Raw genomic sequence first — 26982 nt, forward strand, 5'->3', positions numbered from 1 at the left:
CCGGAGCAGCAACGGTTCAGTTGTACTTGTTGGTAATACATAAATTTAGCACACCTCTCACAGACACATGGACTACTCAATCAGCTATTATAACAAGTTCTTATTGGGGCTGCGGGGCAACTCCTGGATCTGATATGAATAAATATAGGCATATAAAAATACAACAAGCATACCTACAGTATGTCCTGCTGCTCTTCCCTGGTAAAAGGTGTTTAATACAACTAGATATTGGTGTACTTATATACACTACGATATTTAATAGTGACTCCTAATTTGCATATTTTTCATTTAAATGTAATAAACATTAATATATTCGCGTGATGGTTGTTTTTATTTGACTTTACGTGGATTAATACAAATGTTTTAATTTTACCCATTTCAGTTCAGAGTATTGTTTTATTAGAGCACAGGATTTATTGGTATACATACAAAGATAGGTATATACAGTTCATGACTTGAATCATGACAGTTTTACATTTTAACTTGCCTTTGATGATTGAGATTCCGATCAGTTTGGACTTCAAATGAAAGACACAGGGTACAGAGAGGTTCACGCTCAGTGAACTGCTTCGGGGGTTTTTACAATTTTTGGGGCACCACAAACTCAGTGGTGATTGAACATTTCACAGCTGAGACCATTACATTCTGTGGAAAATAAATCGCAGTAATACAGTACAAACAGCAGAGGGGCCATTTGGCTTCTTATTTCATGTTACAGATCAATGTGTAGTCACTTCTCTGGTGTGTATCCCACCCCTCCAAAAAACAAACAAACAAATAAACAAACAAAAAAAAACCCTACCCCTTTCTTCTCATGCTAACTGTGGATAGAAGACAACCCTACTTTGTCAAACTTACCTCTGGATTTTAAGGAGTGGACCATGATAGCAAAATACATTTTTTTTCCTCACTCACATTAAATTATTGCAACTCCAATACTGCCCAACTTATTTCAAGAACATAAAAATAAAGGCAAGTTTAACAGGTGCACTAATAGACTATTTCATGCAATGTTCTGATTTTTGTCATGTATACAAAGGCATTGTGTCACATAGGCTTAGTGTTACTTTGAGCATTGCCACTTTGAACACACCTTGGTTTAATGGATTAGAATTTGATGGAGAGCTCTTTTCTTGACATGGATCATTGTGGACAAATAAATAATAATAACAACTGAAAAGAACCTGTAGAAATGTGTATTCGCTGACACCAATGAAGTCAGGTGGGTAACACCAGCATTCCTTTATATTAACATGATTCAAAGCTAGCCATGTGATGGGATTAAATGTCGTTATGATTAGTATACAGATGTGTCAAGTGTCTAAGGTGCAAAACTGCCTGAAGTAAGCTTATGTGGATGTGACAAATCATAGAATTCACATTTGCAACTATTTCTTGTTTCCTTTTCCCTTTTTCTCTCTCTAACAAAGAGAAGAAATAAAAAAGTATATTGCTTCAAAAAACATTTTTTTTAATATTGTGAAACATTTCATTCACCACTTCTCAGGTTTGTCTAGATAGACAGAGCATTACATTATCAGTCAAAGATACTACATACAGAAAGATGCTGTGAATCCAAGAGATTAAACGATCAACGATGGGACGTGACAGTGACTAATTCCTGGGACCACTTGTTGGAGTCTGTCTGTCTGTCTCGGCCAACCTCCTTCTCTACCAGCAGGTGGCACAACGCAAGCACTGATGTATTGCCTGGGTGAAGGGGAGGGGCTGAGAGATTAGTCTGTCACAGTTACAATAGTCAGTCCAAGGACCGTGGCCTCAGTGTGTTTCAGCTCTGTGACTGAGGATCTGCAAACCTAGCTGCACATGCTCTCCATCCATCCATCCATCCATCCCTCCCTCCCACCCACCCACCGCCTCCTACACCTTTTGTCAGTGAGTAAAACATAAAGGGGCTCCTCATTTGCTCTTTCCAGACGTGCTGGAGCCCCCCGCCCCGCCCTCAATCTTGTCAGCAATTTCTGACGTGTCTAGCTTCTCAGAGCCGTCCCCTTTCTCTGACCTCTCCTTCTCAGACCTCTCCTCCCCTTCGACGAGCTCAGATCTCTCTGACCTGGCGTCCGCATCGCCCTCCGACTTCTCCTTCCTCTCCGAGCGGTCGGGGTCCATGGACGAGGTGCCTGGCTTGTCCCACTTGGCCATGGCCTCATGCTCAGATATACAGATGGTTATGTTTGAAGTCCAGGCCTTCAGATCCTCCTACACAAATAAGCATGACACAGACACCATGTAAGCATGTATGTTACATTTTGGGGTTTGCATGATTTTCATGTTGTATTTTGGGATTTACACCATCATTATAAATAAAAATTTGAGCCTGCAACAGAGAGGGGCTTTCAATCGAGACAGTGCAGCTTGAGTAAGCAGATGGAGGAATACAAAAAGAGAGGACATAAAAAATAGGCTAAGTGATGCAATGTCTGACATTTATTTACTCATTTAGATGATCAAAACGTTTGATAAATGACACACAATCTGAATGTGTGATAACTGAGCAAAATCTTTTCTGTGTATTTCATTATAGTGTCAGGTTCTTGTTTGATTATTACATTATATTCATTATTATTCTTCAAAGGATAAGGTTGAATATTCTATTCAATTTCAGTTACTGTCACTAAATCCCAGGAAAAGACCAAAACCAACAATGTGTTTATCTGCCTCTCCCTGCCCACTGGTTCCTACTGAAGATGTAAATCTTTAAAAATGGGTCATGAATTTTAAAAAAAAATGTAATTTTCAAAAAAAGGCTCAGTAATTTCCCGCATCAGCTGGGCACTGTAGTTTTTAGCAAAAGTTACTCAAGCAGCGGTTAATATTACGTTCGTTAGGGACTACTTTCAGCTGCGGATTAATACACATTTGTTGGTCTAGTGAGTATCTACAGCAGGACAGTGCATGTAGGATTAAAAATAAAATACAGTGCCCATCATAATGAAGGAACATGTCATCCAGTGTAACAGTCAGTTATACCAGTTGGGAAACAATGCAGCTCTATGGCACAAAGGAATAAGATTTTCTGTTTCTCCCCCTGAAACAACTAGTAGGACAAGAGTCACTAACGTTTTCCTGTCACATCGACTCATTTGTTAGATGATGGGAGCACTGACCCTCTTCCCCCCCAAACCCTCATGAAAACAGACAAAGAGAATGATGATAATATAAGAAAAAACTGCATTCAAGGAAGAGGGAGAGGCAACTAATAGCCTATAAGAAAAGAAAACTGCTTTCAGGTCAAATGGAGAGAGGAAGACAATGTGCAGCAACGTCCTGCACCCAGTAATGGAAGAAGTATTCAGATCCTTAAAGTCACAATACTGCAATACAGAAATACTCCATTACAAGTCAAAGTCCTGCATTTAAAGTTTTACTTGTATTATATTATGTTACATGTTACTTGTATTATTATTACAGATGCATTAACATTAACACTGTACGGTGAAAATAACCCACTACATTTACTTAAGTATTACGCTTACAGTTATGAGGTACATGTACTTTACTTTGATATTTCCATTTTATGCAACTGTATGCTTCTACTCCACTTCTACTAGGAGGAATTCAGTTCCCTCTATTTCAGAGGGAAACACTGTACTTTTCATTCTACTATGTTTATCTGACAGCTTGTTACTAGTGACTTTACAGATTAAGATTCTACACACAAAACATATGATCAACAAATAAAATATGATGATCCACCTTGAACAGATGTTAATTAAATTTAAGTACATTGTGTGAATAATACTTTTACCTAAGCAGATTTTTGAATGCAGAAAGGGTGAAAATAAGGCACGAAGGAGGCCCAATGACTGATTTTACTTAGGGCCCCCAAATCACTAAATCCGCCCCTGGATACACACACAATACTTGTTAGTGGCATCAATTCATCTTTGGTTATGGTCTTTTCATGGGATGTGTCGACATGAAAAAATAATATTACCAGACATTAACATTTAAACATGTACCTGAGGCAAACCTAAATTAAAGTATATGGTAGTGCAGTGGTATATTCTTTAATGTGTGTAGCCACCTCTCATTTTCTCTGAGAGGTATAGTCTCTCATGAACCTCTTATGTGAGGCTTAGAAAGTCTAAAGAAAAGTGGATTATGTCCTTTGTCTGCCATCCCATAGTCTCCAAACATGACTTAAATATAAATGTTACCTTACCTCATCTTTTGCATGGAACACGAAGTTGTTTCCGTCATTTATTCTGTTTCAGAAAAACAACAACAGGGATTGTCAGTTTCTCATGCACTGCAATGACTTTTCGAACCATATGTATTATGAATAATCTAACATGCACATTTGTTTCATTCTTTATGTTTTGATGTTTCTGTTAAATGTGGAGAAATGTAAAATCAAGATTCAGAATCACAATTTCTTCCTTTAAAATTTGCCACATTAAATGGTTCTTACTGAAGAATGAAGACATTTTTCTTCTTCTTGTATCCCATTGAAGGATCAAATGAGCAGTTACTAAGGTCAACAGGAGACTCTCCATTGTATGTTGCGGTGTGGTTCCTAGCATCCTTATAGAAGGTCAGCATTCCCTCTTTCAGCACACAATATACGTTCACCCAGGACTTGCTGAAGTTCAAAATGACACATTAAGCAGATTAAGATACATTTCTGTAAAAACCTTTTTCTCATATTATATATTTTTTTGCTTCTATCACTACAATTCATGTATTAACAATGGACACAAAACCTAACATAACAAAGGAATTCTCATTTCAGATGTCTTAAAATAACAATTTTATGACAGTTATTATGAAGGTATAATGAAGCACCAAAGAATATATTTTGATTTGATTTGACTGACCATTGGCTAAGTCCTGCCCAGTTTAAATACTGTTGTTAATCCTGTCAAGCCTTTCTCACATGGCACATATGCAGCTTTCAGTGATAATGGTGGCAAATTTACCACTTGAAATATTCATCATTTTTTTAAACAACAGGCAGAGGTAGACAAAAGCAGTCTAATCATTTCTAGCTGGTGACTAATTAAGCTATGCAACCATGAGTTGGTTGAAAACGCTATCTCCTTTTACTGTTATCTTTTTAATGTTTCCCAGCTGACTGGTTTAAAGTCTTGTAAAAGGGTTGCCAGACACACTAACTATTGCAGCTTATGTCAGAGCAGACAAAGACACTGTTTAATCCATTCCTTACACTTTTACTCTTGTGTTTTTGGTTTTGGTAAGGCTTAAAATAAAAGATACCACCCTTCAAACTACAGCTGCAGCCCCATGCTCACCACTTCAACATGAAGGGGTCAGCAAACTATCAATTGTAAGCTACAGTATTTCTGTTGTATGATCTGTCAGTGGTAGCTGTACCTGTTGGGGCTTCTCTGCTGAGCTTCAAGGTCAGAACTGGTGGCCTTTTTGCGGTAGAGAAAGCCTTCATTTTGGGCAGTGTGTGAAGGTGGCTGGGGTGTTGTTGGGGCACCAGTAGCTGGGGCGGAGCGAGAACGCCGTGTCTCCTCAGGCTCTTTTGGACGGGGCCTCCTCCTCGGTTTGGGGCGGTCTCGGGCACGAGGACGTCCATCAAAACGAGTTACAGGTGCTGAGAGGCTGCTAGGAGGCCGATAAGGCTCTCCTCGTGCCTGAGAAGGCAGATAAAAAAAAGAAAGACATACATTTTTTTAAAGAGATAATGAAAGATGAACTTATACACAACACCATTGTGATGTACTGTATGTAAGCTAACTCACATGTGCTGCCTCTCGCTCCTGGACCTGCTCTACAATCTCTGCCATGGTAGATCTCTTCTCCCTGCAGTGACAACAGAAATGAGTCACCCAAACAACAAACACATTCATTATGCGACCTTAAAAATCATTAGGATCACGCCGGACAGTGCTGACTAGGCAAAATGAATGTACGGCCAAATTTTGCAAAGATCATTTGAATTTTCATGACGACTCATTCACATACCCTGAGCGTTTGTCAGAGCCCTCCTTAACAGAGCCCTCCAGGTCACTGGAGTCTTGTCTCTGCAGCCTCTGCTTGCCATTCCCCTCCTGTTCACTGGACGACTGCCTCTCCAGGCGTCTCCGGTAGCGCTCCTGTCGCACTATCAGCGGCAGCTCATTCAGCCTGGCTTGGATCTCCTGTTCGCTGGAGGTCTGTCTACCCAGCTTGTACTCCCTCTCCCGCCTCAGATGGTCCATCTGGGGGTCTGAGCGGCTGCCACGGGGATCCCTCTGGAGACGGCCGTGAAGGAGGTCCAGCCCCGACTCTGGCCCCACCATATCTGCCATTGGGATGTCCCCAAACTGTTCTCGTTGCACTCTGCTGGCTTCTAGGAGGGGGTTTACAGCCTTGTGGATGTGGTTGATCCTGGGCTGCATGAAGTCAGCTTTCAGGTGCTGCCATGCATATGCCATTTTTGGGTCCATGATGCCACCACTCTGCGCCAAGTAACCAGAACTGCCCAGACTTCCACTACTGTAATGATTTTGTGCCAGAAATCCTGAGCTACCCATTCCTCCACTGCCCTGATAATTCTGCGCTAGGTATCCAGAACTCCCCATATTAGGCTGTTGTGCCAAATACCCAGAACTCCCCATATTAGGCTGTTGTGCCAAATACCCAGAACTCCCCATATTAGGCTGTTGTGCCAAATATCCTGAACTCCCCAAATTAGGCGGGTGTCCCAAGTATCCAGAACTTCCCACATTTTGTGGTTGTGCCAAATATCCAGAACTTCCCATATTCTGCTGAGGCAGGAAACTTGGGCTTCCCATACCTCCACTGCTTTGCTGCTGAGCTAGGTTACCTGAACTTCCTACACTGCCACTGGCTAGATGGTTTTGCACTGAGTGGCCAGAGCCACCCACACACCCAGTAGTCAGTCCAAAGTACCCGGAGCTCTCTGCACTGCCAGCAGTTTGATGGTTTATCCCAAGGTAAGTAGAAGTGTCTCCTCCACCACTGTGGGAGGTCAGCGCTGAAAACCCGGAGTCATTTCCACCTCCGGCCACCTGATGGTTCATCCCAAAGTACGTGGAGCTCACCAACTTTCCACTGCACTGCTGCTCCAGTCCCTGGTAGCCTGATCCATTTATGACTGGGTTGTAGCTGGCGAGTGATGAGGACAATCTCTGGGTTGCAGGGGTAGCACCCAGATCCAGACTGGTCTGTAAGGGTTTGGATTCCATATGCGCGTGTACCGTCTGCCTCAAGAAAGATGAGGTAGCACTGGTTGAGGGAACGGGAGTCAGACAAGATAACGGGAACATCCTTCGGCTGGAGAGTGGGGTCTTTTTCTCCTCCTCTTTTTTCTTCTCAGCCTAAAAGATAGAATTTAAATAACTAATAGAAGCACATAAACTCAATTAAAACCAGAAACCAAAAGCAGGCTGGATCCAATACAATGTAGGTATAACAAATTATCAGAAATATTTGCTCGGAGCAGACTGTTTTATTGACAGCTAAACAATGTAACATGAAAGGCAAATGGGGTGCAGTGAGTGAGGCTGCACCACATGCAGTAAATGTCATGAGACAGATTTAAGCCCATAATGATGCAAACTCATGGCATGCGCCCATGCCTGCTAAGCAAACACAACATCCCAAGGTCACATTTTTTTCCTGTAGCAGCATTAAATTGTGACTCCACCAAACTGATTAAACATTTATCTACAGTCAAGCTTACTGCGGAAAGCTGGCGGAGGGAGCTGAAGCGTTCTTTCCAGGTTACAGCAGCCTTGCGGAAGGCCTCGTGGCGAAGGATGAGCTGCTCAACCTCATCAGTTTGGGCCTGGGCCTCTCCTCCTTCTGGCTCCCTGGAGGTGATCAGCGGCTCCTTGGCCTTCAGCCAGGCTTCCGCCTTTACCGTCTCCTGGGCAAACTGGAACTTTTCCTGTTCTGGAGGTGACAAAAGACCAACAGCCGGCTTACAATCACCCCACATTTTAACGTACGCTCAAGTGGAAATCTGTTGTTTAAATGCTTGCATGTAGCATATGTTTTATGTGTAAGATCATAACTTAGATGTTCATCTTATCATTACCAACGCGTGTGTAATGTTAGCTCACACAAGAGGAGCAATAAGATTCATACATGATTCATAATACATTAAAAGCACATTACAGGACAAAGGGGAGAAAACATTTATAGTTTGAGCCCATTTGACATTTAACACTGTGTTGTAATTAAGAGCTGTTTCTGCTCTGGTGTAGTTATCTAGTTAGTTACTCACTGCGCTGTAACTTCTCCTGGTGTTTGTCCCATTTCTCAACAAGATCCCTCTGCTTAGCCAGAAGGCTGTCCAACTTCTCTTTTATCTGTGGTGACAGACAGATTGAAGTCATGGCCACAACAACATATTGCTACATCTTAATGAAGTAACTGCATGGGTTTTATCGACTGTCTTGTGGCATATGTGATAATAATTCATATGTGTTTGACCATGTGTCAACCTAACCTCCTCTGATGCAGGGTTGCCTGCAGCTATCAGGATCTTGCCGAGATCTGCACACTGCTGAAGGGTCTTGCTGCGGCCATCTATTTTGGCTTTCAGCTCCTGATGTTGTTTCATCATCACCTCCAGAGCTGTCAAATCTCTGAGGAAGGATAGACCAGATTATTCAAATTAGATTAAGCATATACCTCCAGAGTCTAACATGTGAGCTGTATGATTTACAAGTATACCGGTTTACGTGTTGTATGCAGACTAGACGATTAGTAATTAATTGTTCGTCACAATTTTCTAGCCACATTAGTGATGTGGCATCAGTCGGTGCACAATTTTGATTGAAACTATTGCATGGATTGAAATTTGGTACAGATATCCAAGGTGCCCAGAGGATGACAATGACTAATCCCTTGACTGTTCATCTATTGCCACCAGCAGAACCAGTTTACACCACCCTCTGGCCAATTATTATATTTACTTCACCCCAACTGCTAGAGATCAAAGATAGAATTTGGACTTATGCTTTATTTATTTATCTATTTAACAGTTTGGTTCTTTACAATGAGCATTACAACCTCACAGAGCTGCTAGTGTGACTACAGACTCATAGTCTTGTTTTTTTAAAGCTTATTTTTGAGCATGTCAATTTTATCTCTGATAGTGTGCAGTAGAGAGATGGAATGTGGGGTGAAGGAGAATGACATGCAACAAAGGCCGGATTTAAGCCTGAGACATTGCAGTTACATGATATGTAACATGTACATAGTATGACCACTGTGATGGCTTATTACAAGAAAATTAATGGAAATGATATTCAATTAATAATTTAACATCTGATTTTATCAGCAAAAAAGACAAACATTTAGCTGTTGCAGCTTCATGAATGTAAGCATTTGCTGCTTTTCTCTGTTTCATATCATTGCAAATCAAATATCTTTGGGCTGTTAGATCAAAACAAGCAATTTGAAAACATCCCCATGGACTCAGGGAAATTGGGATAGGCATTTTCACTTGTTCCTGATATTTATAGGCAAAACAATTCATCAGTAAAAAAAATAATCCTCAGACTAACCGACAATGTAAGTAATCGTTAAATGCAGCTCTGCACAGATGGTGTATATATGTTCTGCCATCTTTACCAGCCTCACAGTGCTGTATGTTCATACATATGTTGATATATCGACAGCTGCTAGAAGATTTCAAGCCAAATGTGGAAGTGCTGCATGCTTACTGCATAGCGGAACTCGTTGGAAAAATGACAAATAATGGCAGTGATTACAGTGTAAAATTTATAACCTCCAATTACATCATATTAAAAATTGAATAACAGATGTCATGTGGAATTAGGTCAAGGTGGCACAGCAGCCTAATTCAACACTACACAGTAATGAACTTCAGTCCGCAGGGACTGCACCAGACCACAGAGACTTTCACTTTAATTGAACACTGAACCACAAACTACGAGTTCTAAAACTGGACCACATACTGAACACATTTGATGCACATGTCAACACAAAAGAATAAACAGGGTGCAGATGTCTCACCTGGGCTCATCCCATCCAATCTGGCCCATGATGCCTTCCATCCACATCAGGTTTTCACGCACCACTGAAAAGAACTGAACCTTATCGGTTACTGAAGTGACCTGGACGCGGCTGGCCTCACAAGAGCTCAGTAGCTCCTTCCACGCCTCCATCACCTCCTGCTCTTTGACCATAATGGCCTCAGCCTTCTCACCAGCATAGATGGTCCTCAGCTGGGCAGCGTTCTCCTGCAGCTGCCTTACCTGCACCAAGACAGAGTGAAGGGAGTTAGTTTCTTAACAACTAATGGCCATATATATATATTTGGCTGGCTGATATATACTGGTACTGGTACTGCTTCTTTGCTCAGAAAATGCTTTTTTCAAACACCCAAACATGCCTTTACCTGAATATATGCATATGGACTAGGGGTAGGGTTACTTAATGGATGTGGCCAATGAGTTAAAATTTATATCCACTCATCCTTGTGCTCATGAACAGCAAGTACAGTGTGTGACCGTGTGTTTGAAAAGAAGTCATATCACTTGCCTGTGAGACTAGCAGTTGAAGGGCATGCTCAAAGGAGTGCATGAGTCTCTGCAGGGTGGCTGGATTGGTGATGTTGGCTTGGCACGCCCTCACCTCTGGCAGCTGCTTCATCTTCCCTGCGATCTGAGCCAAGACCTACAACACAGGACAGCGTCGTCATCACGAGCGCTTTAAAAATAGCAGCCGCATGTCATGGCCAGACTGTCTACCTTTGAAAAGGCAGTGAAGAGCACGGTACAACTGAATCACAGACTGATATTAGTTTTGATTGCACCTCTTTGCAGTCGGTGAAGAACTTGTGCAGCTGGTGTGACGCTGCCAGCATCTGCCTGCGGGTCTCCATCAGCTCCAGGAGGTCGGCCCAGGACTCGTTCAGTCCGTCCTTCCACTCAGCGATGGTGGCTGCGTCAGAGTGGCCGCAGTCGATCATCTCATTCACCATTTTGTTCACCTGCTCCATCCGCTGCTGGCCAATGCTGTTGGTTTCTGAGGCGAACTTAGTGAACCTCTCCTGAAGCACCTGGAGCACACAACCACAAAGCTCTACTAGGACTGTACACGATAACATGAAGACCTGTAGAAAATAATGCAGTCTAATACAACAACCCTGCAATAAATAATACCTTTGTGAAGCTCATAATACAAACTATTTTTGAAACACTGTCAGAGAGATGTTGATTACACTATTTTTTGTGAAGACTATAATGCATGCAATTCATGTTGGGGTTATTTTGTATAAAACACCAGCAGGTACGATAATTTTAAATATTCTTTATGTTTTGTGAATGGAGTCCATCTATCATATTGTCTCTATTATTTTTAAAACACTATAAGCACTTACTGTTATACCTGACCTCAGACAAATATAAAATAAAACATATGGGTCATATTTGGTGTACAGGAGTCAATACCAGCCATTGCCAATTAACTATAGAGTTGGGCCTATAAAATATATTGTGTGATCACAACTTCTCTCATTACCTTAAAATAGCAAATGATGGTCACAATGGTAACATTACATATGAGCCTACTTACTTTATCCTCTTGCATTTTTGGTATGTGGCATATGACATTCATGATGTGATCATTAGAAAATGTTTGGTCAGACAACATTTAAATCAAATCATTAGTTAAGAATGAGGCAGAAAATTGAATATTGACCCATTTGTCATCTTAGGCTGTGGTCATGAGATAAGGCTAAAGACTAAATTAAATATTTTAAAGATGCTTTATTTCCTTTCAATTTATAAAAGGGGAAAACACTCAGAGCACAAACTTTGCTCAGTCTATACATAAAACTGATGTCTGTGGAGATCTTTAAGGTAAATTATAGATGTTATTACAGTCTTATCATGTAGTTGATTCATAAGTCTGCAGTGTTAAAATAATTGCTGTATGTTGGTTCATTTAGACATGCACTACTGAAGGAAACATAGCTGGTGAACAGGAACAACTATGTGATGACATGTTGAGACTATTAATATGTTTTGACTCAACTGGCCTCTAATTAAGTGGAAAAGCTTTTTTTGTCTCAAATGAAAAACCTTTTAAGTCTGATGTTAATTTATTTGTTTGAATTATTCAATTAAAAATTCAGTTGTATTTGATTGTTCTGATGTGAAAAATGTCATACAGTAATATGATCATGGGTCATGGTGTTCAGTTATAAATGACTGGGAAAGTTTAATATCTCCTGCAGTTTAGCGTAGTGTAGCAACTAAAACTGTGCGTTCCTTGAACACTGACCGTAACGTCCTCGAGGTCTTGGCCCAAATCAGTGGAACTGGCCACCGCCTCACGCTCAGTGATCCACTTCTCCAGCTCCTCCACCTCCTTGTTGAGCTGATAGAGCCAGTACTGCTGCTCCAGCTTGGTCTTCCTGTGCTCCACCATGTCCTTCAGAGACACATACAGCCGGTCTATGTGGGACTGCTGCTTGGTGATCTGCTCACTGTCAAAAATGCAGAAAAAGCAAAATGCTACAGCAACCAACAAGACATATTATCCTGTACGGTAGTAAAATATACAAAAATAAAACATGTCCTTTCTTGGGCCATGTGTTGCTTTGTGGGTTCATGTGTGAGTCGTGCCACACCTTTCTGGGTGTCCCAGTTCCAGCAGGCGCTGGCACTGCTGGGATAGCATGCCTACTGTCTCTGCATATGTTTCCACTGTTTGTTCCAGGGCCAGGTGGGCCTTCAGCAGCTGAAGGGTGCTTGCCTCATCCTAAAAATGATCAGAGTAGTGTCAGAGTCACATGTTCACTCAATATTCATGCCAACAAATACCTGTCTGAATGTCATGGCTGTCCGTACCGTGCCTTTTTCTTCACTGACCAGATGGAGCTTCTGACCAGACAGCCAGGACTCCACTTTAGCCGCCTCACAGTAGTACTGCTGAGCCTGCATTGTGGCGTCCAGCATCACAGACCTCCTTTCCGTCTCCAGCTGCAACACCTCCCACAGCTGGCGCACATGCCCCGCCCCTTCACGCACAAACTCTACCTCAGGAGTGCGCAGCGAAGCGATTATCCCCGCCCGGTCCAGAACCTCCTCAACACGTGCCCGCCGCCCTGTTAGCTCCCTCTGAAGTGTCTGAGGGACCAATCAGAGGTAAGTTCCCAGACTGAGCGGGGTTAGGGTCACATTTCAGCTGATCATGGCTAAACATCATCTTTGTCACTTACCTGGTTCTTTTTTACATGCTGCTGTACACTCTGGAGGTTATTCCCATAATCCTTACAGGAGGCCAAGGGAAGCCTCTCCTGAATCCACAGCTATCAAGTAACCACAGTCAGGTAACACATTACAAATACACGTTGAATTTAGATTCCTTATATACTGTATATGTATCATTTACTTTAATATTCTAACTGACTGATGCACAAGGGGAATTAAGAAAGAGTGCATATGGAAGAGGAGATGTATGAAATGAAAGGACGGGGAGCTCAGAGAAAAGAAGTGCCCACTCACTATCTCATCCTCCAGGTCCTGGGCGACTTGGTGCATCTCTTTGGAAGCCAGCAGGATGCGGCGTCTCTCCTTCAGGGGCTCAATGAGGCGGACGATGCGGGTCTCTACCACGCCTGACTGCTCGCCGCCTTCCTTGTCACCTGCCATCAGCCCTCGCTGGGGTAGACAGACCCCCTGCAAGCTTCCCAGTTCTCCCACATCCTTGTAAAAGTCCCCTATCTGGGACTCCATAGCCTGCACCGGAAGGGTAAGGTCATGTTACAGCCATATGAGGGATGGACAAACACGGCACATCAGCTGTTTTCTTCTTGGAACATTTCAGGGTTATGTAATGGACTGCCTGACTTTAAGAAAGAAAAAAGCATATGGTGCATTTTTTAATGCCACTGAACCTCGTGTTTAAGAACATGCCACAACAGCGGCCTCTGTGGACACACGTCACAGATGAGGAAAATTACATAAACAACAATGAGCTGAAGTATACAGTCTGTCAAAAGCATTAGCTATATCAAAGCAGATTAGAGAGTTTTGATTTTACAAACAGTTCTTATGAGAAAAGGTGCTGTGGAGGTAGAAATAATCCTGTTGGTTGAGTTAAATGTCCAAGGGTGGAGTCAAAGAACCAGCTACCAAGTAATATTTTACACGTTTCAGAGAGAAATATTGTACTATTACACCACTACTTTTATTTCACAGCTATGGTTTCTTTTCAGGTTAAGACAATGATAAAACATATGATCAATTCATAAAGTATGATACAGTTATTGATTAAACTACCCAACAGTAAAGTTGTTAAAGTTAGCTCCACCTTGACAGCAATAAAATGCTGCCTACAGGTTCAGAAATAATATATAATATATATATAATAAGTACATTTTGCTTATGTACTTTAACTAAAGTATTGTCTTGATACATAACTTTTATTTGTAATGGTATATTTTTATACTGTAGTAGTAAAAGATAAAAAAAGAATAATAGCGACTAAAAATGCTAGCTTGCTGACCTTCCATATTCAGAGAAATCATACTTAGCAATGAATACTTAGGTTAGCCTGTTAGCTACAAAAATATGAATGTTAGACATTAAGAAAAAGGAAATAATTTTTTATTATTATTTAAAACGTGGGTTTGTTCTTAACCATTCAATATCTCTAAATTGCAAAATCTCCCAAAAACCTGTTTCCGCTGAGGTTTAAGGTTCAGGATTCAAATGTTTTATTTGTCACATGCTAATGCAATATGTGTGGTAAAATGCAGGGTGGCATCTTCTTGACGTTGTGCTAAAATGCTAGTGTACAATAATGAATAATAATTTGTAGAGTAGTAAAAATAAGAATCAGAAAAAGAAACATAAAGGATAAAAATTCAAAGATAAAAAATCATATGTAATATAAGTATCACAATGCTACAGTGTATTGGCCTGCTGCGTGAGCGGGCTGTGCAATTTTTCCAGTATTCAAAAATGTAAAATGTACACGTCACAGTTCAGTTGAGACTTGCCTGGAATTTCTGGAGCTGCTCATTGAAGGTGGGCAGATGGTGAGCCTGTTCCAGCTGGGGGGGCTGCTGCTCCAAGTGGGAGAGCTGGTTGTCGAGGTCCGAGTAGCTCTTCATGGCCGGCTCGGGCTTGTTGTTTTCAAAGAGCTGGCGGGCCTTCGCCTTGGTTGTGCTCTCCAGGTCGGACCAGCACTCTCTGATCTCCTCTAGCTTCTGCTGCACGACTGGACGCAGCTCCGGCTTCTCCTGGATCAGCTCCTGACCCTCCTGGAGAAAGAAAATGGAGACCAGTTGTTAAACAGAGTGGTGACGCACTGCAAAGGACAGTTCAGACTTATAAAAATCATAACATCAATTTTTACAAGTGTTAGCCCTGTCCTATTTAAAAATTACATTATATGTTGGACTGTCATTTCTTGGCTGAGTGACTTTTTGCTTCTCACTCGTACACTCCGTTAATGTCAGCTTTTGCTTCAAGGGATGGTTCTTGTGGGCTGAGATGATTGTTGCCTCGCTCGGTACCAGAAATCTGTGAAGTGCACAAATGCTGCACAGAACTGTCCACCATTTTAGATTTCAAGCACACAAAAAACCTATTTCTAAATCTAAATCTATTAATTATGAATTTCTTTTCTTTTCCAAGATAATTGGAAAGATAATTGTAACCTTTTATCAATTGTCTTTAACAAAGGGAATTGATGATTGAAGAAAATCCTGCACCCCTAAACACATCATGCTATTCTAAGTATCATGAATGTGTGGATCCTGTGCTGTATATATTCCATTATTTCAGATCAGAATAACATTACATAGTGAGAGGCTAAATTCAGTTTCGTCCCCAAAATAGCTCGGGACAACACAGCTCCATGCCAAGGCAGGAGCCCCCCGCTTGCAAAGAGGCAGGTGTATGGAGCAAAGTTTGGCCTCCGGCTGACCTAAAAATCATGCACGGTAAGTCTAATAAACCCCTGTTCTGTCCTGCGCCTCTACTCTTCTGCTCTTCTTCCCTCCCCTAAATCTCGGGCTTTGTTCATGACGTGATCTGGATGAGGAGATGCGGAGAGATCAAAGCTTGTGGCATTTTCCTTTGTGTCAATGAGGCTTTTTTCGCTTCCCTGAAACAGATTATTACCAGTCTCTTCCCATACCTTGATTTAAGGCAGCAGGAGGTGTTTTCCTTCCATAACCAGCTTTTGGATATTTTTGCATCTGGCTCACAAAGGCTCATTTATAGTGTAGACCTTCGTGATTAAAACGTAGAAATCCTGTGATTATGTTGAAGATCTTTCTTTAAATTTCATTTATGCACCACATTCTTCTGTTATATATGCAATTGGGTGATATACTCATTATTTACTTAAGCTTGTATTGTAATAATAACCATGCACATGATGGATTTTATCTTCTAAATCCTGCTTCTCTCCTTTATCTTTCCCAGAGAGCTGGACCTATATCCTATGGCTTTCATAATGCAGTGCTGCATTCCTCCTCTTGGCACAGGCTCTCTGCTTAACTGCTGCTAGCACTCACTCTCTCACATCTCTCTCTCTCTCGCTCCTATCTTCCCTCAGCCTCGCTCTCCCTCTCATAATGCAGAGCCAGCAGAAAGCAGGTCTCTCTCTCTCTCTCTCTCTCTCTCTCTCTCTCTCTTGGCTTTACTGACACACAGAGAGAGGCAGAGGGAGAAGAAATCAGAGAGGGGGTGGAGAGAGGAGAGGAGTAAAGGAAGAAGGGAAGCAAAAAGGAGAAAGAATCAAAGGTTTATGGAACAGGAATCAGGCTGCGGGTGTGCTGGGCTGTGCTACAGCCTTGGCACAGTAGGATCCAAAGGGCATCTGTGAAGTGAATTTTCGAGGCAGTCATGGCTGACATGGTGCGATATTTTAATGGCTACCATGTATGAATCATGCTATTATGGCAGCATTGTGTTGCCAAATTCTGCAGGCTTTCTTGTAATGCTGATGCAGCATAGTGAAAATGTGGGTGGGATTATGGACTTGTTTTTATACTATTGGCAAAAACAAGAATGTATTCACACCTAGTGTATGCATAAAAGTAACACTATGCAACTTCTGCCATACTCTGTATAACACTAATGTATGGTGAGTCCAAATAAAACAGACAACATCCTAACACAGAGCAGACATCCAAATTCAGATTTGCCTAATCAGAGATGTGTAATGCTACAAACTATATGTCAGCTTCCTTCTTTGATGCCATTTTGTGCATTCAGCCCAACCCACAATGCAACACGAACACTACTATCTAATGTAATGTAGGCCTACTACCATTATAGTGTCAAACCAGCAAACTATCAACTTATTATTTACAATTCTGGATTTTTCCTTCTTCATACAAACAATTTTTCAGCTGGGACTTACACTAAAAATACTTATAAATAAAAAATACTGTATTTTCATAGTAATATGTTTTGAATTAATATATGAATTCATTGATTCTACTATTTCTAAAAGCCATATGCTAAATATGAATGAATCTCATCACTGCTCATATTGATTTATACCATTTATATACCATTTACTGAGCAGGCATAACAGGCAGTATGTAACACTGATGCATTATCCATTAAAGCAGTTGTTTTAATCAAATGTTGTTTGTCATATTTCTAATGATTTTTTAATGAATTCTGACCCAGATGGGTCTTTTTTCGGTCTCTAAAATAGCAGCATGGACATTTCTTTCGTTTCTGTTATAGGACTAAGATAGACATTATGAAAACTTGTGTAACAAATAGATAAATGGACATTTTATTCTGATTTAGGTTATGGCAATTTATTCATCTGGAGCAAATTGAGTCAAAAGTATAATAAACAAAAAACTCAGAAATGCAGGTAGAAAAAAAATAAGTACATTTTCAAAAGGATCAGGAAAACTGAATGCAACACAAACACCAAATCCCAGCTAAAATGCTAGCAAGCTAAAATAAGGTACATGTAATACAACATTATGTGCTGTAGTGGATTGGAGGGTGTATGTGTCTGGGTGAATGAGTAAATTAATCTATACTGCATCAAACCTGTGTTTATCTTTATGGTGCTGATTTACACCAATGATACAAAGAGGCTGTTAATAAATGAATCACTGCTGTTCACGAGAGTTTTTATTTGTATTACTGGCACACTTTTTATTGAACAACTATCACAGAGCTAGAACATTGAAAAGTCATTGTTTTTTTAGGGCCCGAAGACAAGATGATGCTTACTAAAGAAATGCATAGAAATGCTAATTTCAAAGTAATTTTAAAAATCAAGTGTAAAAAAATATAGTATGGAGTTACCACAGTAATAGTGCTGTATATGTATATGTATATGTATATATTAGTGCTGTCAAAATTATTTTTTAAATGAATTTGAAATATTTAACGTGTTAAAAAAATGAAGGCAATTAACACATTACTGTCTTTCAGAGGCTATAGTGAAGGTATCATATGAAACTAGAGGACCTAATGCATCCATTGTACCAACTACGTCATGATAGCTTGTGGGGAAGGGTGTGTCTGTGGCTTCTATGTGTGAATCACAATCTTTCCTTGTTCTTTTTTCATATTTGCATGGACTATTATGGACCTTCAACTGGCACTAGAACACTGAACACATTTACTGTTATTAATCATCATTTATACTAGTGCATATGAGAAATTACTGCCTTCTAAGCTGATATCTCATTTTAATGGCCTTAATGGTTTTGGAATTGACTGGCACTTTAAAGGCCTGAGTTTTGTTATTATTTCTGTTAGTGCATATAAGAAATATGACTTTCAAGCTGACAGTCAATGGCCTTGATGGTTTAATTGGAAATCTGTAGTTCATAGGAGAGAATCTGTGTTCAAAGTTAAAAAGATGCTATTAAACAACAGTGTTTGAATTTACTTCCTTGGTGTTGATTCTACATTCATTTCATGATTTTACATTTTAATATCCATTGTTACAAGCTTCAATATTAAGAAGAAAAAAGCAATTGATTGCAATTAATCATAGCAAATTGTGCAATTAATTATTTTTTTTTAATCGATTGACAGCCCAATTATATACTATATATACTGTATATATGTATGTATATATATGTATATGTGTAACAGATCTCTCCCTAATTAAAAGCAAGTCACTAGATGGAGGAAAAAGATGAAGATGAAGACCAAGTGTCTTCTCTCCATTATTTCAGTTCACTAACCAGGTTTGTAACATCATGACACAAGTAACTGAGATAACTAATGTACAGCAGCTTTGGAAACTGTTCAGCTATGATAGTGGTTCATTACACAACCAAGGACAATCAAATCTCACACACAACAGCCACATGGACACATAAGAGCTAGAAGGCTCAGGTATATCCGAACTCCACAATTCCAAGAAACTAATATTGTCATAGCTGGCCAGCATGATTACAAAATCCTCTAGTAGAATTGACCTAATTAAGGATTGTGGCAATGTTGGCTATTAAACAATGCAAAGGGCTGGTGAGTGTACTGAATGAGCATGATGCAGCATTCTGGGACCTCGTTATTAACAGGATATAATCTACTCCTCATACTGGAACAGCATGTACAGTATTGATCCCAACACATTTAACAACATCTGATAGAGAGTAACACGTACAATGTCACAGTGAGCATGAGCCTTTGCTATAGCTGATCACGTTTAGATCATTTAAACCAATACTTATGTTTCAGCACTGCTACTCCCTAAAGAAGAACCATATTGCCCTGAAATCATACGTGAATTCTTTGTTAATTTGTGGCACAGAAGATCTTGAGGTTGCATACTGGATGGCACAAAATTTAAATAGCGGGAATTATTTTCTCAAAAGTCCATGAAACTCCTTCCCGACATGTGGCTACAGTAAAGGATCTTCTCAAGCCGTACCTGCTCTCTGCACCCCAAGTGTTGGAATTTCTGTCTGACATTATAAAATATAACACCTGGTCTGAAATAAATGAAAATAGTTCAGACAACATTTTATGCTTACTGTATCTTATCATCAACAAATCCCATGAAAAGACCAAAACTAGCAATGAATTGATCCTATCAACAAATATTGCCTGTGCAATCACAGCCTCATATATCTTATTGCTCTGTGCCATCGTTAGTTGCGTGTGTGAAATTGTCTTTCATCAATCGTCAACAAGAACTTAAAGATCCCCTCCAGACATGTTTAAGGTATAAAAAAATACCCTTCTTTCAATAATGATTTGTGTCTAATACGCTTTTTGCACAATGAAAAGCTCAATTACCACGTTAAAATCCTTGAAATGACTCCTTCCTCATTGAAAATTCCAGAATCTGTGAATATACAAATGTTTTTCATTTCAAAGTTAAACTGTTGGACACAAGATGTTTCCTACTTCACCGTAAAATCCATTCTCAGTGTACGTGCACTAGAGGCTTCAAGTTTCCACATCACACTTATATAAGTTACATACTGGACCAAGATTGACTCCAAACTAGTTGTGATGTCAAAAATCCTCCTTGTAGGTACCCGCCTTTAACTCAGATTTCAGGTGAGCTCAGAGAAACTTTCCTCTTCAGCAGATGAATGTGAAAACAGTCATCTAGTGTCACACTCTGCACACACATCATTCTGCACAGTGAAGCTCAAACATCCAACTGAACTTACAATACGTGAAACATATTTTTGAGTTTTTGAGAGAGGGGAAAGAATAAAATAAGAGAGGGGCTGGTACAGAATCTACTAATTATACTATTGTCCTTAGGGGACAATAAAGTATATCTTTTCTTATCTTATCTTGACCTCAAAAATGATTAAAAACATATCAAATAGTCACATCATTGCACTGGGTTACATGTTACTTCATTAACATGAACACAGCCACTGTCATTATTTGTGTCCAGCTGCTGGAAATACACACCAAAACTGTATTAATACACCACTGAAAATAGTCCCCAACAAATACAAAATAACAATTTACATTATTTGTGACCCATTTTAAAGATATGTGTATTCAGTAGTAACTAAGAGGCTTGGAGTGCCACAGACAGGGTGATGAAGTCATAAAGTACAGACCTTTTTCACAGCAGGTCTTTTGTCTTTTCATAGCGGTAAAAGCACAGGTGTTACTAGTAACATTAAAGATGGCTCCGTTCCATTCAAGTGTCCCAGTAAACCATGACAGTGTAACAGTGAGCCAGAATGTGCAATACCAGGACCCTGAAACTGAAGCAGCCACATGGAATTTTTTTCATTCATATTTTATTTATACCTGCGTTTTTCCTACTGTGACATGTCAAAAAGGACTACTGACAGATAGACTGATGCATTGCTCTTTTATGGAATGTGTTAACAATCAGAAAGATATAGAATAACGTCAGCTGCACATACATACAGACAAATATGCTGAATGTATGTACTGAAGTGAATCCAGGTAAAACCCATTATCCCTTAAGATAAGATTAGATAGACTTTATTGTCCCAGTGGAAAATTTGCCTTGAACATCACAGTGTCTGCGGTACAAAGTCACAGCAAAACAACTATAAAATGTTGTCATTTCCTTTACTAAAGATCTAGCAATAACATATAATGGAGGAAATAAAGATGAAGAATAACAGATGAGTTAAAAGGTTATTGAACCATTGAGTCTGTCCATAATATTTTGGATATTCAGTGTGTGTGGATATCAAATATAAACTAATAGCATCATTGTTCTTTCTCTAAAAATAGACCAGCCCCTAGTAGGACACAGTTGACCAATGGACATATTTTCCATTTTTAAATATATAAGTGATGCAGGTCCATTAGTCAGTCACAGATCTATTAGCTCCAGCTCAATTTGTTTATATGTTTACAAGGCATTGACCCCTGAGCCCATACTAAGGCTTGGCACAAGGTCAGCTGTGAGTCCTCTCACTGTAACAGAGAAGCACCCGGAGATCTTGCACATACACAAGCCAGCCTGGAGCAGTGTGTGGCTTCATGTGCTGAGTAAGTACTGAGAGAGAACAGAGGTAAGGGGCCGAGGCGGGAACCCTTCCAAAAGGACGCGGAGTTCTCTGATCACGGCAGGACGCAGTGTCATCTTTTCTTTCTGTCTCTCAGGTAACGACAAGAGAGAGCGGTGGGGGTAGATTAAGTGATGTTAGCAGGGCTATGGAGACATGAGGGTCTCCGTAACGGTCTGCACGGGGGCTATGTAGACAAGGAACTTTAGGAAATCGTGCCAGTCAGCAGCACGGGAGAGACAACATCCATGGAGCAGCCATCTTCTGCGCTCAGTGTCAATCCTTTCGCTTTATTTCTCTGGTATTTGGCATGAAAGGTTATACAAATATGCTGATGATTCAGAAGTAAAGCGGTATCCTGTTTCGGTCCGTTTTCATTTCAAGCTGAGATGTCATTCTAGGTAGAAGGCCTCTCCATATCTCTCTGAGCAGATTCACACGATAGGCAGAACATTAACTGTGTTCTTTTAAATTCAAGACACCTGTATCAAAATGTTACTGTTGACTTCTATCGTGAGCTGTTTATGGGTTACAATATGTCCTGATGGCCTGAAGATGAATACCATATAACTGCAACGTCAATGGCTCAGTTCTGGTCCAGGACCTTTGTTGCATGGACCAACCCATGCTTCCTGTCTGTATCTCCACTATAAACTATCCAACACATACACTGCACTGCTAGGTCTCAGTACATGTCCAGACAGGTCTTTGTTACTACATCACTACTGAGCATCCTGGACAGGTAATAACACATTATTTGTCTTTAAAAAAATAAATCAATTTTCTGTTTACTGCAGCACCTACAGTGTAGCTGATGAAATGACTGTAATACTGAATATAATTGTTGATTTGATTTTATAAAGAAGTATTAAAGGTGATGAAAGGATTTTAAATATACCTCGTCACATATATTATATCGTGTATATCTCAGTTAACTGTGGTCATAAAATCGTGTGTGCTGAGCAGACACTCATTCATCTGCACCAAGTATTCTCCAATAAAACATGTTGCGTTTCTCTATTTGTGTCCAATTCCAGTTGAATGACTCATGATGATCCATCCAAACCCTTTTATTACCAGTGTTAGAGAATATAATACATGGATATGATCAGATGTTGACAACAGGCCTCCAAGTTTGCTTTTAATATATGAACACTTGAACTCTACCATCTGATTCTCTCTTTTTAAAATTTTTTTCTTAGCTGTCAGGTCATATCATTTTCTGATATTATCACAACCCTTTCATTTACAATTCCAAGTTTTTCTTATCTCTCAACATCAAACGAAATAAACACCATTAATGAACTGAGACGCACAAACCTTTCAGTATTTGTGACAATTTGGATTGGACCAGTAAGGGGATAAAGTACCACAGCTTAAACCATAAAGTAATCACTTCACAACAACAAATGAAACATTATACCAGCCAAAATGGAAAATATACAGAATTCAGTCCAGGTAATGAGTCAAGCATTAGATTTTTTTGGTGAGATACTGGAATTTAAGTTATATCTGTCACCCAATGTCTGGTAACTTCTATTTTGAACTTTTATACTGACCGTCAAACAAATTGGCATTTATTTTAATTTGAAATGAATTCAACAATAATGCACTTATAATGTACCCCAAACCTGTATCTGTTTGACATCATTAAATCTCCCCCAACAAAAAAACCACATGCTGCAACATTTGATTATGAACTCAGAGTGATTCAAAGTGTTTTGTTCATTTGTAAAAAAAATAACATATCTCAGGTGTTCCCACCAAAGACTGTAGTTTACTGTTTAACTGGCGATTACTGAACAAACATAATATTCTGCACTACTCAGCCATAGGATGCAACACTGTTGAGAACACAAATGAATATGGCTGCACTGCTTCAGTGACTAAACCTGGCAACTTATAAAAAAAACTGTTTACCAGAACGAAGAAATAACTAAAGCATCAGCTACTAAAAGCACAAACCCATCTGCAGACATTGATTGCTATGCAACATAGACCTATCAGAAGTCATATTTTCGCTCTTTTGCATTTGCAGTCCTTTGAATGAGCTAAATTGAAGTGTCTGCTGGCTCACTGGGAGGGTCTAGACTGTAGCATGATAAACCTTAAAATGCATTTCACACATGGACAACCAAGATGGCTAATGAGGATTTCCTCATTAGGTAATGTACAGTAGTAGGGCTTGTCTTCAAGGGCCATGGTTATAATTAGTTACACTGCTATCTCATGAATATTTAATACAATATACTACAAAAAAAAATAATGTGTAAAAATCTATACAGTCTAATGAATTTCTTGATGCATTCAATACAAAATTAATAATTAAAACGCATCAAAAATGACATCAAAACCTTTCAAGATACTATCAGAGATGTAAATACATTTTAGCAAGGTCAAGAATGAAGTCTGATAAACTTCACCAACACTGCAATTCAATTATTCAGATATACATTTTAAAAAATGTGCCTAGGAGCTACTGATGTATTTTAGTCACACATTTGGCCATACTAATACAGAGAGAGGATTGATAAAAGCCACTAATTTGTATCTAATCACAATTAAGTATTTAACAATCAGAAACAGTGCTGACAGAACACACTTTACACAATAACTCATAATGCACTGAGAGATTTTGCCCTGATGCAGCTTTTAGACACCGAAATACTTAGAAGGAAATGAGTAATCTGCTCATTAACCTGCCTTTATTTCCTAATGAGAAAATAATGATTCAAATATTTATAAAAATGGAGGAATTAAGGGATTGCAGCTACAAAAAAAGGTTTCTGTCTGACATTTTGCTAATGTTGAGATGATGCTTGGGGGCTCGATGTAAAAGAGCACTTCCTGTTTAACCATATAACAGTTTTTTTCCCCCCCAAGATGTCATTAATCTGAATCAAATATATCATTACACATTTACAGTGCGTACCAAGATTATGCTCTTCTGTTACATAGAGTACATTTCTATGTTACAAGCAAAAATTAAGGTTTACACAAAATTCACTCTGCTAAGCCCTAAATGCATTTCCATCCTGTATTCTCTACATGTTCCTCATCTGCAGCTTGAACTGTAACTAAGATGAGAATCACGTTTCTGAATGAGAGCATTGAAACGTTTGTGACTTAAAAACACCGAATGCAATGTGCCATTAACAGAGATGGAGCCTCATTGACTAATTTACATCTCAAGAGCCCACCTGAGCTTCACTGAGGCAGAGGGCATGGAGAACATTCTGTGTGTGAGATGGGCTGTTTGCTCTGTCAGGGTAGCAAAGCATGATGGGAACACAGGGCAAAAAAAAAAAAAAAAAAAAAAAAAAAAAAAAAAAGGAACCTGAGAATGATTTCATGATGTAAATTGACCTTATATCAGCTGTGTGTACTTACACCATTTGTAACTATACATGAAAATGAAAGCAAAATCTCTGTATGCTTTGGCCTTCACTGCTGCAAAGGTTTACATGTCCTCTATATAATTCACTGTAACCTCCATGACTGAATGATGAAATTCAGATGGCCTAACCTCTCTGTAAAAAAAAAAAAAGACCAAAGAAGCACAGGAACACGACACCTGTGAACCTGAAAACAACACCGCCACCTCAGCAATCATAACCTTGAGAATGTAATTCAGGATGTCCCCACGCCAAGTGAGGAAATGAAAGCTGAGTGATGACATCTCTCCTACTTTCACCTATTCCATCCTTACTGCCACCACACCCACCATCAAACACTGTTTCTCAGTCATGTGCTCTCTTTAACATGGTACCCTCACCCCCCCCACGACTCACCTGCTCTGCCTATCTGACCTCCCCATCCACCCCTCCCTCCCTCCCTCCCTCTCTCCATCATCATCGTGCCCTGGTCACCTCCACTCACCTGTTCTATCTTGGCGAGCCATTCTTTATTGCGGGCCAGTTCTGCCATAAAGGCCTGGTGCTTCAGCCACTTCCTGTGTAGCTTTTGAGCCTCATCCCGCGCCGTGTCTCGGGCCATCAGCATCTTCTCTTCCACCCGCTGTCCCAATCACTCAGCTAGGGGAGACAAAAATAGCCACCATCAGGAGCCCAACGCTCGAGCCAGCCCTTCTTCCCCCCTTTCCCACAGGACGTCCTGCCTGCCTCCTCCACGCAAGAGCCACCCGCTCTGCTCTGCAGGGGCCTGGGTACCTGTGCTGTCACCACCCACCCCAACCCCCACCAGACACCCTTTTCTGGAGGAAAAAAAAAAAAATCAAGATAAGCACCTCAGCAGCAGTGGTAGCAATGGAAGCACTCAAGCCCTTCCTTTGGGTCGCCCCTGGGTCCTCATGCCCTACTACTTCATAGGTCTTGCGGTCCTGATGCTGCAGTGCCTGCTAGCCAGTCTCAGAGAAGGCAAAAACAACCAGCGAAATAGAGGAAATGCGCCAATGACAACACTGGTAAAGAATGACACACACATCCAAGATTCCTAGCCGGTTGTGGGTTATCTTCAAGCTCCGAATGTCGATTACAATCCAGCCATCCAAGGTGTAGGTGTAGCATAGCCTCGGAAGAATCTTTCAGCCGGGGCAAACTTGACCATCCACCACACGCCAGTCCCGGTCAATCTGTAGTCCTGTCTAATGATGCTGTAGACAGGAGGAGGAGGAAGAGTTGGAGTGGGAGGAGCAGGGTGAATGGGATGCAGAGGCAGTGCAGAGGAGGCCGGATAACATAAGCTATCCGCTCTGGAAATGCATCGTTCCCACCGCTGCAAAGATGCACACGCAGGCTGGTGTGAGATAGCACACTAGATTCTCTCCTCACTTCCCCTTCCTCGTGTCCCCGAACAGCTCAGCCGCGGTTGGTGCATGCTGCTGCAGTCCTTGCCTCTCAGCTACGCTCCTGTGTGTGTGTGTGTGTGTGTGTGTGTGTGTGCGCGCGTGTGCGTGAGTGTGTGTGCGTGTGTATGTGTGTGAGTGAGTGTGTGTGCAATCACCATCAGCACTGCAGTGCCGGAGCAGAGAGAGAGGGCGAGAGAGAGCGAGAGAGAGAGAGAGA

The 26982-nt window shown here is 40.5% G+C and overlaps 1 protein-coding gene across 3 annotated transcripts; it reads right to left on the reverse strand.

The window, feature by feature from the left end:
• Nucleotides 1-1884: 1884 nt before the first annotated feature.
• On the reverse strand, nt 1885-26883 carry sptbn4a (spectrin, beta, non-erythrocytic 4a). 3 transcript variants are annotated; one of them, XM_044371818.1, is made up of 20 exons: nt 26205-26883; nt 25838-25992; nt 14987-15250; nt 13488-13721; nt 13202-13291; nt 12831-13109; nt 12611-12741; nt 12262-12466; nt 10790-11035; nt 10516-10650; nt 9988-10229; nt 8453-8591; nt 8228-8312; nt 7682-7893; nt 5959-7316; nt 5736-5796; nt 5359-5627; nt 4436-4606; nt 4187-4229; nt 1885-2220 (listed from the first exon to the last, which is right to left on the reverse strand). In XM_044371818.1, exons 2-20 carry the CDS (start codon nt 25958-25960, stop codon nt 1921-1923), a joined length of 4587 nt encoding a protein of 1528 aa, XP_044227753.1. In that variant the 5' UTR covers nt 25961-25992; nt 26205-26883; the 3' UTR covers nt 1885-1920. The 3 variants fall into 3 exon arrangements, with proteins under 3 accessions (XP_044227753.1, XP_044227752.1, XP_044227754.1); XM_044371817.1 differs by lacking the exon at nt 26205-26883 and having other exon boundaries at nt 25838-26192; XM_044371819.1 differs by lacking the exons at nt 1885-2220; nt 4187-4229; nt 4436-4606; ... (5 more) ...; nt 8453-8591; nt 26205-26883 and having other exon boundaries at nt 9984-10229; nt 25838-26195.
• Between the last annotated feature and the right edge of the window lie 99 nt (nt 26884-26982).

Source organism: Thunnus albacares, chromosome 13 (assembly GCF_914725855.1).
Source record: "Thunnus albacares chromosome 13, fThuAlb1.1, whole genome shotgun sequence".
NCBI lineage: Eukaryota > Metazoa > Chordata > Actinopteri > Scombriformes > Scombridae > Thunnus > Thunnus albacares.